At 59.8% G+C, this 12,979-nt stretch overlaps 1 protein-coding gene across 1 annotated transcript in view; it reads left to right on the forward strand.

Moving 5' to 3' along the window:
- The window catches only part of LOC119089812 (uncharacterized), an 83,692-nt gene that overhangs the window by 4,815 nt on the left and 65,898 nt on the right, over nt 1-12,979 (forward strand). The window contains exon 3 of the mRNA XM_037212629.1: nt 2,235-2,258. Within this exon, the coding sequence (XP_037068524.1) occupies nt 2,235-2,258 (24 nt within the window). The remainder of the gene's footprint in view (nt 1-2,234; nt 2,259-12,979) is intronic.

The following is a 12,979-nucleotide window of genomic DNA, read 5'->3' on the forward strand; positions in this document are numbered from 1 at the left end:
GGGGCAGCGGAACACAGCGCCGTACGCTGGACAGCGGGGCGTCGAGGGCCGGCGGAAATTTCCTCCATTTTGGCGAAGTGGCGATCAATACCAGATGGAAGTCAAATGGCCACCGCAGCACGCGGGCCACGGTGGGCGTTAATTTTTACTGGGCTGACTACGGCGTGTTGAGTGGAGGCCACGCCTGCCAGGAGGTGTTTCATTATTTGGTGATGCACGAGGCCTGATCCAATGCACCCCTGGCACTGTCCGTGTAGCTGTCACTCCAACCCCGCAGCACCGGATTTGTGATTGTAGTTGGTGCGGTGCTGGCAGTCCTGTTTATTTGCATGCCTGGTAGTGGAAGGCGGCCGCACTGTTTGCAAGCTTTGTATTTAGATGGCAGGTAGAGCGAACACGGACATTTGGCGCAGAACCAAGGCGAAATGAACGGCCCCTTGTCTAATAAGGTGTGCTAGAGGCATGTCCGAATGGAGTGGCACGTACAGGCGTCTTAGAATTTGTCCACAAGCAGTGCCATGTGCCCTAAGGCACATCATTTTTGAAAACCACTTGATGACACGTTTTCGGGCGTCCAAGCTCAGTGAGATCCAGTATGCTGCACTAGTTGATGTCCATGAAAAGCAAGAAGACTCCATGTTCAGGAGAACCGAGAAGGCTTCATGTTCAGGAAAATCAGACAGGAGGTTGTCAACTCCTTGTTTGTTGAGGCTACTGAATTATAACATTACTCCTTGTTTTGATGGACGGATTCCTTTACAAACTCGCAATAGATCTGTATTTGTACCGTTTTTATACTAAAATCAAGAAATTTTGTACAATCGTAGCATGTACTGTTCGAATATGATTATTTGGACGTAAGCGATGAAGTCCTTCAGCTTCTGGTTGTCCCTTGCAGCGAATTTTTATGCTAAAATAAAGGACTCGTTTTAACCAAAGGAACTGTCCAAATTAGAATAGGACTTGGTCATTGGGATATTATGCAGGCAATTCTCAAAGATTACTCTACTTAATGATATAATTGATTGGGGCTTTGCACGCCACTGACCGCCAGAGCCATCTCGAGCCAGATGCCTCTATTAGGTACCATGTGGGTGGGCGTTGCAGGGGCCCGAACCTAGTACTGACAGGTCCAGAATCGAGCGCCCTTATCACTATACCACCGCCGCCCCCTCTAAAGAGTGTTCCAATTTATGAGCTTATCATAATTTATTTCGGTAATTTAATGATATCTTTGTGTAGCAGCTACTCATGATATACCGAAGGCTGGTCAATTTTCAATGTAAGGTCTTACAAGTAATATTTGTTTACCAATCATGCTGCTAAAGCAGGCTAGATAATTTTGTTGGACTCTACTACCGGGTAAATCTAGCAGTACCGTGTAAAACAATTCAGGTTATTTTCAATCGGTATCTCCGTTTGCCAGCAATTTGACATTCGTATCATCTTAGGATGTGGGAACACTACATTGGGTGGTTTGATAGTGTGTGAGATTTCTCTCAGATCACGTCGGGGGGGGGGGGGGTATACTGATTACAACCATGATTCAGCAGTTACAACACAGACTGGTTGTAGAAAACTAAAGAAGCTCCAGCTATATCTGGGGCAGTTCCAATACGATTCTAAACGCCACAACAAACCCGTGAGCCCCTCCGGCCGAATCAGTGTTATTGCCAGCGACGTGAAAAATGTGTTTTTGTTCATTTCACGTCTGTTTGGTCTCACCTCACTCTGATGTATGGACGGCAGCGCTTTGCGCTGCCGCCATCTGTGCCGCTCTCCGAACCATTAGCTCGTGCACCCGCCACACGCAGCGCTAGTGTCGGCCGCCAGCGGCATCGCTGTTTTGCGTGTGTTGAAAGGCTTAGCAGCATGCGCTGAAAGGGTGCCTCGGGCTGGCATTGCCACCCCACCAATTTCAACCGAATGCTTTTGGGAGGATGCTGCGTTTGAATGCTTCACTTAATACGGGAAGCGTCTTTGAGGCGTTTGAGGTGTGACATGTCGTTAAGGAGCGTGCTGTTTTTCTTCTTTGACCTGCCGCATGCATCGTGCTCTGATACTTGATATGCGAGAAGTCAAACATTCGTAAGTGACGATTGGGCTGTGATTGAGCTCTTGCACCCAATTCCCAAAATTATTCTAGAACACACTAAGTCTGAGTATCAGCCGTGATAAGTTGAGTGTTTTGGTTGCTGAGCATAGCCTGATGCGCGTTTTCTGTATCCGTGCAGCTGAAGATCAAAAGAAGACCAACGGTAAGCACAAACGCAGCTGAATGCGTGTTATGTGCCCCTTTTTGCTTTGCTATGTAGATATTGCCTACTTAGAGTGCCTCTTTTCATCGCAGTGTGTGCTTATGTTTATTAAAGCCAGTGACTTCTTTATTTTTATAATTTTTTTTCGTCGGCGAACAAACGGCTAATGTGCGTGGTTGAATTTGGCTTCTTAGTTACGAGGTTCAATTATGACTCGCCGTCGACCACTCTCAGGTGGTTAAATCCGGGCCAGATTCTTCAGAAATTTGAATGCTTATTTTTGACAGAAGCAAAGAGCTGCAGCGGCGTGGAGTATTGATTCCGAAGGTCGGATATCCCACCCGAAAGCCGCCTTCGAGAGAAAAACGCGACGTCGAGTAATGACGTGTGCGGCTAGGCCAACACATCGCTGTACACCAGCGGAACAAATGCGGCTCGCCCACGCTCGGCCTGTGCTGAGCTACCGGCGCTCAGAATGCCGCCGCGCCCCGTCGTACGGTGCCGCAGCTGGCGTGCCTACGCCGCGTCCCGTCGCACGGTGCCGCCGCTGGCCGCCCACCGCGCCCCGTCGTACGGTGCCGCAGCTGGCGTGCCTACGCCGCGTCCCGTCTCGTCTCGCGGGCTGCCTGTGGCCCGAAGGCGCCCTGGCCGCCTGGCAGTGCACGAAGACGAACTTAGAACGGAAATTGCGCGACGACGCAGGATTTGTGGGCGATTTGCGCTGAGGGGCACTTGGAGGCCGGACAGAGAGGCATTATTCAACCCCGTCGAGGGTAATGACGTCAGTGGTCTCGTCTGCAAGGCGGCTCGTGACATCACCCTCATGCTCAGCTGCCGTTTTGCTGGTGAGTCGGTCACTGACGACACGCGCTCCGCAAGGCAGGAGAGCCGGGAATAGCTTGAAGGATAAATGAGATACCCGATGGAAGACGTCACACGCAAGAGTCGAACCTGACCTCCGCTCGCGCCCACGCATGGTACGGAGGCCGGGAGGGGTGTTGGCGCGGGCGCGAGGTGCGGCGAGCGGCGCCGGTCTTCGCCTGTGTGCGGCATGGGGAAACGGCGCGTGCCGCCGGTCCGCCGCCGGCCGGTGCCGGCGGAGGCGGGTGGCGTGCCGCGGCCTCGTTACTGCCGGCTGCGAGGGCCGGTGGCCGACATCAGCGGCGACACCGGCCGTCATCGGGCCCTTAACGGCGCGGCCGGCGCCAGTGATGTCAGACACTGTCCGGTGGGGGAGTGGCGGGGAGATGCTCGCCGCCAGCGTCGGGGCGCGCGAGGCGCTGGACTCACGGGTGCTGGGCTGGCGCGCGTCTGTGGAGGCAGAGGTGGTAGAGCGTATGTCCCTCTCCAAATGAATGTCTTCTGCCTATGGAATATGACAAAATGGAATCGGTCGCCACCCGTAACTGCGTTATATAATGTCTTTGTCTCCTTCCTCTTGTCGGCGCAGACAACTAGCAAATATATAAGGTTATATATATATATAGAGAGAGAGAGAGAGATATATATATATATATATATATATATATATATATATATCATATCTCCAATATTGCATTTCAGTACACTTGTATACCGGACGCACGGTATCCTGAATAATGACATATACGGCCGGAATACAAACATGGTGCCATTATTTTATGCATGGTATGCTAGAGCAGCCCCATAACGGTTCAGTGGGCGTCATATTATCGGAGCTCATAAGTCGCAGTCGCAAGTTGGCGGGAAACCAATGCAGTGAAAGGTCCAGGGCGGACGATTTCTTTCCATTCATGCTATACAGGTGGTGAGACCACTGCGCCAGCGCTGGACTGGGCACAGCGGCGCCAGGCGGCTCCACAAGCCGCGCAGAATCAGCGTCGTCTGCGCTGGGATTCGCCTGTCGTGTGAACCCCTGGAATTATGTAGTTGTCTCGGCGGTGGCGCGATGACAGCGCGCGCATTATTTGCCGTTGTTGTTTTCCATTTTTCGTTCGGGTTCAGCTAACCCGTCTGCTGATGGATGCCCAGGCGTTTTCTTCCTTTGTTTCCAATATTGCTGTAAACAGACAACCTATTGGGTTTTTTTGATAGCCCCTTGCCTGAGAACGTGTAAGCTGTGTGCGGCGACGCTTTCGCCGGCAGCTGGTAACTATGTGGATTTGTTGGCGTCGGCGCGGGACGCCGGCATCGTCACTGTCGGGCAAACATATTCATGACCTGCTAACGCATGTAGTATGGTGATAAGCTCCCCGTGTGCCCATTAACATTGTCGTATGTGGATGAGCTGACGGACGGTCGTGCAGCGGGGGCAGGGGCGGCCGTGCTGACGAGGACAGCCGGGGCGCAGGCGGGCGGGGTGCGCCTGTGGCCGGGGTTCACTGTTGCGATGTTGACACCAGCGGCCACAGCCTGTGTGGGCGGCACAGGCTCTTGGCGGCTGGTGCGCAGCGATAGGATTGGACTTTAGGCTTGGGTGGTCCATCACTGTAAATGCTCAAGTGTACATAATGTGGCTGTTTTTTTCATTGAAAGCTGGACCACGGACCCCAGCGCCCGATCGGGAAGTCTGGGTCGACGGCTGAATTTTGAGGCGATAGCTCACCGTGCCGCAGTGCTCGGCACGGCCCGTCGCGCCCTCTGACGTCAGCTGATGTCTGGCGTGGTCGCTGCCACCGCCCGCGGACCGTCGCGGTCAGGGACAAATAGCGAACGCTTGAGACGACTCGAAGCCATTCCGCCACGGGTGGATGCGTCGGAAGGCAGACGCTCCAGGCTGGCCGGACTGGCCGAACGGTCTGGGTCAGCACCCAGCCCTATGTCCTCAGGCCGGTATAATGGCCTTGTGTCCGGGAGCCCCAGACGAATCCTCCCCAGTGAGTCGTGGCGACACACAGCTGCGCTGATCGGACCACTCTGGGCGGCCAGCGGCCAGCGATGTCGCTGACTGTGCAAAACGTGGCACCGCCGCACAGAAGACCGGGCTGTTCGTCGTCCTGGCGAGCCGTTCAGTCCGGCGATCGACGACTGGCGACCCGCTCAACTCGGCGACCGTCGGCTGGCGACCCGCTCATCTCGGCGATCGACGGCTAGCGACCCGCTCATCTCGGCGACCGACGGCTGGCGACCCGCTCAGTCCGGTGACCGACGGCTGGCGACCCGTTTAGCCCGGCGACGGACGGCTGTCGGGTCCGCGGACCGGCCGGCCGAGCTGTGCACCGCCAGGGCTCTGGCCGCCAAGTGAGACTGCAGTGGCAGCGTCGCCACGCGTCCTGCAGCGCTGGGACCGCGCTGCACCTGCGACGCTGACGGGCTTAAACGGCGGCGGCCTCGCGCTCGCGACGGGCGGGCGATGGGAGCGGGCCCAGCTGCGGCCGCCGTGCCCGCCGGCGGCCGGTCGGGCTCGTGCGCACTCGGCGGCCCCCCGCTGTCTCGGCGCGGCGAGCTGCGCGCCACGGCCGTTATCGTGGGAACAGGGCGGGCTCGCTGATTATCCCGTCGACACCTTCTGGCGTACTGTGGGGGAGGTCGTGCCGCTGTGGGGCAAAATGGTGGGCGACGTCAAAAGGCGACCGAACGGTTATTGTATGGGCCTCGGAATCGATGAATCGGCTTAGCGGAGAAATCAGTGCCGAGCGTTTCAGGCGAACAGCGGCCCGGATCACGTGGTGTGTGTTCGCCTGCGGTCGCCGCTCGCTCTCCGTCGTTGTCCAGTTTGGCGCGAGGCGGCGCTGGCCCGCGCGTCGAGCTGAAAGGCCCGTCGGCGGTCGCCAAGACGCGACGACGCTCCATCACCGCTGTCAGCAGGACAATGAGGCGGACTGGCGGCGGGGTTTAACGAAGGACGGATTCGCCTGGGAAGTCCCTGACAACGTGACAGCTGTGAATGGCGTGGGGCGCCGTGGATTAGCTTTGGACTGACCAACGCCCGTCCAATGCCGCCCGAGTTCTCTTTACCTCCTTTGAGACGTGGTGCCCCGGCCGGCGTTGTCAAGCGAATGCCGCGGAAAACATTTGCCCAGAGGTAACTTCACACGCTCTGTGTGCGCGGTTCGAAGGTGGAACTCAGCCAGTCGTTTCTATTCTTTCAGTCGTCCACAAACAGCTTTTATCGGATTATGTTCGTAGTTTACGGTCACGGTTGCTGAGTTTGGGGCAGCGAGTGAAGCTGTCTCGGTAATCAAGGGGTAGTGGTGTTTGCCCTGAGCCATACGTACTCGGTCTTGATGAACTCGGCAGCGAGTTGAAAGGCGGCACGTGGGTTATGCCAGATCACACTTCGCAAACTTTGGCCAGAGGATGGCCCTCTGGTCGTGCAGAGGATGTATCTCCCTCGGGCAATCGACAGAAATCCTGTGCAGTGTCCTGTCAGCGGATCCCCGGCTGAAGTAACCCGATGCAATCCTCCGTTATCTTTATTGACATCGTGATTTGCATGTCATTTCGAATCGTCGGCTGATTTCTCACGCGAATTCAGCCCAGTTTTGACTAGATGGTCCTTGATCCCCCAACGGCTGACGCGGTCGGTACGCCGTCCAGCCGTCCAATCTTCCAGTCCATCTAGTATCGCCGCGAGGCTGTCGGGCTGTCCGCTCGGCGCCGACTAAACGCGAAGTCCGGCTCCGTTGGATTTGCCGTAGTCCCGGCCTGCTGTCCGTCGCTGTTGGTTGAAATTGCGCGATCCGCGGCCGTCTGGACAGTGGTTTGCCCCCCCTTCCGACCGGAGCTGCGGGCTTCCGACCACCTCTTCACAGACGCGACGGTCCAATATCGGGGGTGCAGTGCTATCCCGGCCGGGCTTTAAGCCGTCCTGTCTCTATTTTCGGCGGCTGGTCACCAATGTCCGTCCGCTTTTGCCTTGGATGACATCCCATATATTGCCAATCCATTTATTAATGCATGCATGCAGTTGTAGTTCCGTGTGCGAATTTTCTGGGGTAAGACGAGGGACCGTCGCTGTTCTGTTGTGTGCCTATTCTAATGCCCGGTCGAGGCCTTCGGTGTGCATTTCGTGACCGTTTGAAACACTTTGTTGGCATGCATTTGGTGTCTGTCGGGTGCAGTTGCGTCTGCCTGTCCGGTGCAGTGCCGCCTGTTCGTCCGATGCAGTCCGGGCGGCCAGACAGCCCGGCCGGGCCGGTCCCGTCGGCGTGGGTGGCGGCCCACCGGCTGCCGCGGCTGTGGTTTTGGCCCGCTCCTCCATCGGTATCGATTGCGTCCAGCCCTATCATCTGATCTCCATCATATCTGTCCGCCGCCCCGACAGACGGAGGAAACAGTTCATCACACCGATGAGTCGGCTGGTGCGCCGGGACTGCCCTCCCCAGCCCGGGCGCTGCTGGTGGCCCGGGCCGCCTCCCAGCGCTGGCTCTGCTGGTGCGCCGGGACTGCCCTCCCCAGCCCGGGCGCTGCTGGTGGCCCGGGCCGCCTCCCAGCGCTGGCTCTGCTGGTGCGCCGGGACTGCCCTCCCCAGCCCGGGCGCTGCTGGTGGCCCGGGCCGCCTCCCAGCGCTGGCTCTGCTGGTGCGCCGGGACTGCCCTCCCCAGCCCGGGCGCTGCTGGTGGCCCGGGCCGCCTCCCAGCGCTGGCTCTGCTGGTGCGCCGGGACTGCCCTCACCAGCCCGGGGCGATGCTGGTGACCCGGGCCGCCTCCCAGCGCTGGCTCTGCAGATGATGCGGGACTGACTCCTGTCCTGACGAGGGGTCATCTCCCCAGTTCGAGCTCTGGTAGTGACTCGTGCCCCCCCCCCCCTTCCTCATCCACATCCATACCGCATTGTTTGGTACCAGGCATCAGCTGCCCTGCGCCTTCTGTTGTGGCGCTGCTAACACCACCCGATCCTCATGCCCTGTGGAACAGTTACAACAATTAAGTTCCCTCGCGCTCCAGCGCGTCTTATTTCTTGGGGGTCAGTTCGAAAACCTGACACCGTAACGTGGCACACAGCTGCTATGTGGAACAGTCCTGCGCAACGGAGGACGAAGGAAAACTAAATAATTATTTGCCGCATTGGATTTTTTTTAGATTTAGTCCTATCTTTTGATGGGATGCATTCCTGGGATTGAGCACCGACGCTGAGCGATCCACATCGCGTGCGCGTTAACACCGTCATTCGCTGCGGCGAACGCTTAACGTGTGGCAACGCCTGGGACCGCCTCCCCTGCCCTGCGGGCTCTCTGACGTCACCTGAGCTTTACTGCACCCGCTATTACCTGTCGCAGTCAATGCCAGCCAGACCCAAACAATGAGCGCGTGATGCGAGGTCGAACGCGCCCCGCCACCAGTAACTAAGTCGGAATGCCGGCGCTCGAATCAACTGAGCTATGGGGACGAAGTAAGGAATAGAAAGGAAGGGAAATGTCAGTTGTGATTTTTGCGGGTAAGCTTCGGCGTTGGTAAAAAAAACGTTGGCGCCTTCGAAATAACAAAAGAACACATTTTGAAAGAATAAAGCACGACAAAGCATTATGTCTGACTTCCATTTTGAAAGGATGGTTAGACCACCCCACTGATATTTGAACACAAAAGGACCAGGTTCGACGAGGTACGGTGTCTCGGACAGAATCATATAGCCTGAATTAAACCATAGAAAAATATCACTGATGTACGTGGGAGTCTAGACGTAAGACGCATTTGAACATTTGGCTTCAGCGAACTAAACTCATGACTGGCTGCGCTAGTGTAGGATTGTAATGCCACCGAGCTGTTTTTAAAAACCTGCATTAAAAGATCGTAGTGCCGTAGTTTAATCACCCTTCTCACAATGAAACCAAACACAATGATCAACATAAAAATGGATGATCCCTTTTTGTTTTGCTTTCTTGTTCGATATCCCAAAGATGTCGATTCGTCAGTTGTGTGTTGCCAATATTTTCCCTAAGCCTGCCCTTAAAATTAACTGATATTTCGCTTTGCTTTCTTACTGCGTCCCAATAGTTCACTTGGTGAGAGAGCCTGCATTCAATCTAGCATACGGGTGGCGGGGCGCATTCTGGTCTCTTTAAGCGCTCATTATTTGACCTTGGCTGGCACGGATTGCGGCTGGTGGCAGCGGACGCGGCAAAGGTCAGGTGACGTCGAGGGTCATGGCCTCAGTGTAGGGAAGGCAGTACAAGGCATGCGACACTTCAAGCTTTCGCCGTGAAATTCTACCGTTGCCTCGGAGTTTCACGATGAAATGGGGATGGCAGGGCCCACGCTACACACCGCTTAGTGAGGGCACTGATCCTAGAAGTTTATCCAGTGAAAAGTGTCGGACTAAATCTAACAAAAATCAAATACCGCAAGCGATTCCTTTGTTTTTATTTCGGATTACTTGCAGTATTAAGGCCGACTGACGATGTATTCCTACCAACCACCGGTTTATATGCGAACAGATCCGACCGCACAGCGGCCTCTTCCGCTCACTTCGACTCCGCCAAGCCCGGCTGCCACATCGCCGAACGAATGGGCCGGCCACCAATCGCTCCACTCCTCTGACCTGCCTGCTGCCGAGGACGTAAGCCTGGAGCAGGACTGTTCCGCACAGCAGCTATGTGCCGCGTTACAGCCTAGGGATTGCCGGACGGGGAATAAGGCGCAATGGAGCGCGAAGGGGCTTTATTGTTGCTGTAATTGTACAAGTGCCGCTCCCCAGCCCATCCCCCCCCCTTTACGCGCCGGCGCCACGCACACCGCTGATTGCGATATTGCCCGAGGATGTCCGGCGTCTGAGCTCCACGCCCCGCCGTGTGCCAGGGCGGCCGGCGGCCGCGGCGCCCGCGCCGAGCGCCGCCGTCACGTGCGGCTCGAGCGTGGGAGGAGAACTCACGGATGGCGGGCCGGGCATCCGGCCAACGGAAGCCGTGTCGCTCGAACGGGCGTCGTTACGATGAGCGATGACCCGGGACGCACCGGCCGCCGCTCTCTCCGTTCTCTGGGTCGGGTCTCTGATCAGTATCGGCACGACCCGACGCTCTGATCCGCGTCCCAAGTTTCGGATAAATACAGCCGGCGGCGTTCCGAGCCAAGCCACTTTGGCCATTCAGGCGACGCCGCAGTGGGATGACTGGGGCGGGGGGGGGGGGGGGGGGGCGTGTTTGGTGAACTACGTGCAAGGATGACGGGACCTGCGACGGCTGGGGACGGCGGTCATAGCCCTGAGCTCTGGCTCGAGCTTTAGCTCCACCCGCCAGCGGTGCGTGGTCGTCGATCTGGGCCGAAACTGTCGGGCGGCCCTGGGGTTAGGGCTGCGCCCGCCGCCCGCCGCCGACGCCGCCTTGTCAAGCAGCCAACTACGACAGAAGCCGCAGCATTCGTGCTGAGAGTGCCGCCGCCCGGCTAAAATCGATATGCCGGCTCGGTCAGTGGGCCGCTGGCGCACCGACCCAGGCGGGCTCGCCGCTACGTCCGAGACTGGGTCTTCGCTGCGGCCGCGCTGTCTGTTGTCCGCGCCCGGCCAGACGGCCTCCTGGCGTTGACGTGGACTCTGTCGTCCGCTGGCGGTGGAGGTGGCTCATCCTCCGCGGCTGTCCTGTCTGTCGCTGCTCAGGACCTAGAGCGGCTCTCCGCCGCGTCGGCCCGGCCCCGGTCCCGCAGCACTGCCGTCTCCATCCCCTCCCCCCCCCCCCCCCCCTCCCCCGAATGTGGCGGCGTCCGCCGGGCCCGGCCGCCCCGGCCGGCGCTGACCGGGCGCTGACGCCGGCCTTACGCGACGGTCCAGCGCCGCAGCGTGCGCCGGTGCGCTGCACTGGCCGCAGCGCCGGACCGGTGCGCTGCGCTGGCCGCAGCGCCGGGCCGGTGCGCTGCGCTGGCCTCAGCACCGCGCCGGTGCGCTGCGCTGGCCTCAGCACCGCGCCGGTGCGCTGCGCTGGCCGCAGCGCCGCGCCGGTGCGCTGCGCTAGCCTTAGCACCGCGCCGGTGCGCTGCGCTGGCCTCAGCACCGCGCCGGTGCGCTGCATTAGCCTCAGCACCGCGCCGCCGGCCGATGACGGCCGCCCTGCCCCGTGACCAGCGCATAGCTGGAGGGCACGCGCCGTTTTGTCGAGTCGCTATGGCTGCAGGTAGTTTGGACTGCGACGGCCGCTCCAGCGTTTGCGACGCTAGTTGCCCGGGGCAGAAATATCGGTGACTGCTGTCCGCCGGCGGCCGGCCGGGCTGGCGGACGTAATGCGACCCCTCGCGCTCCCCGGGGCGCGTGCGCCTCTGCTCTGCAACAGGCGTCACTCCGCTCGGGCACACACCCCGGCGCCATTCGCTCGCCGCCGCGGAGCGCTCGACTCCGCGACTAATTGAGATATGTGACGCGCGCCACACGGCGGCGTCGCGAACGCGCCAGTTTTATGGTGGCGAAATGGTGGCGTATGGCGAGGCTCAGCGTGTTCGGCTCAGTGGTTTAATGACGCGACCTCCGACTGGCCGGCGCGGATTAGAGCGCTCGAGGCTGGGCAGTGGGCGTGCGTGCGCGCCGGGGCGTTTAAGTGACGGTGGGGATAAGGCGCAACAGCTGCTACTGCAGGGCAGCGACGCACGAAGGTAGCTTGCATTGGAGCGAGTAACGAAGCTACAGAATGTGTTGTGAGCGCACGTTCAGCACACATGCCTGTACTGATCAAGGATCCGGCGGAAAGCTCGTCCTTGCGCTCGCCGGCGGCGGGTCCAGCACGAGACACGCTGGCACGGTCCGCGAAGCGGCGTCGACAGCTGGCGGCAGGGACAGCGGGCGGCAGGGACAGCTGGCGGCAGGGACAGCGGGCGGCCGTGGGCGCGCGCTGCCATTGGCCGGGATTCGACAGGGCCGGTGTCGCCCGGTCGGCCGGTCGGGCGCGCTCGGCGGCGGCGGCGCGCGCACCGCCGCCGCCGTCGCCGCCGTCCGGTCGGACGGACAGACGCGCGGCGGCAGTGTGGCCGCCGTCGGCAGTCGAGCGCCGTCGGCATGGCGCACACGTCCAACAGCTCGGACAAGCTGCTGGAGCCGGCGTCCGGCGGCCTGGACGGGCCCGGGCCGCCGCCGTCGCCGCAGCTGCAGCCGCAGCCGCAGCCGCAGCCACAGCCGTTACCGCAGCCGCAGCCGGCTGGCTCGGCCGCGGCCAACGGCGGCACCAACGAGTCGCCGGCCGCCGTCGCCGCCACCGCCGCCGCCGCCGACCAGCACCGCAGGACGGGCAGCACCAAGAGCTTCAGAAGTGCCAAAGGCAGCATCAAGAGCTCCAAAAAGGGTGGGTCCAGCAGCGCGGCGGCGCCGCCTGCGCCCCGCCGCACCCCGATCTGGCGGGCGTGATTTCCCGGGCCCAGCTCCGGCGCCGCTGCCGGCGGACGGCCGATGATAGATGATGATGGCGTCTCGCGGCCGGCGGCCGCTGTTTTGCGGCGCCGCTGACGCTCTGCCCCCGAACTTGAAGCCTCACCTCGCTGTCTGCGATCGATTCGCGCCGCCAGCCCCGCGCCCCAGTCCCGGCCCTGCAGGCCACGGCCCCGGGGCGCCTATCGATTGCTCCATTCGCCCGCGCTCCACTGAATTTCGCCCGCCATTGGCAGGGTGCCATTACATGGCGCCGCGCACAGCACCGGCGACCTTCTCAGAAGCCGGCGTCGTCAACGGCCTAAATGGCGCCTGGAAGGTGTGATGTTGGCTGGTCCTGGCGCCGCGTACGCGCAGCCCGCGGGAACGGCAGCTGCTGGCGCTTTGCGGCCCATTTGGGGTGCTGGCACTGCGCGATGTCATGCCCTTGTTCAGAAATGTATAAAAATACCGCCCGATCGAT

Source organism: Pollicipes pollicipes, unplaced genomic scaffold (genome assembly GCF_011947565.3).
Source record: "Pollicipes pollicipes isolate AB1234 unplaced genomic scaffold, Ppol_2.1 Scaffold_3087;HRSCAF=3621_pilon_pilon_pilon, whole genome shotgun sequence".
Taxonomy (NCBI): Eukaryota; Metazoa; Arthropoda; class Thecostraca; order Pollicipedomorpha; family Pollicipedidae; genus Pollicipes; species Pollicipes pollicipes.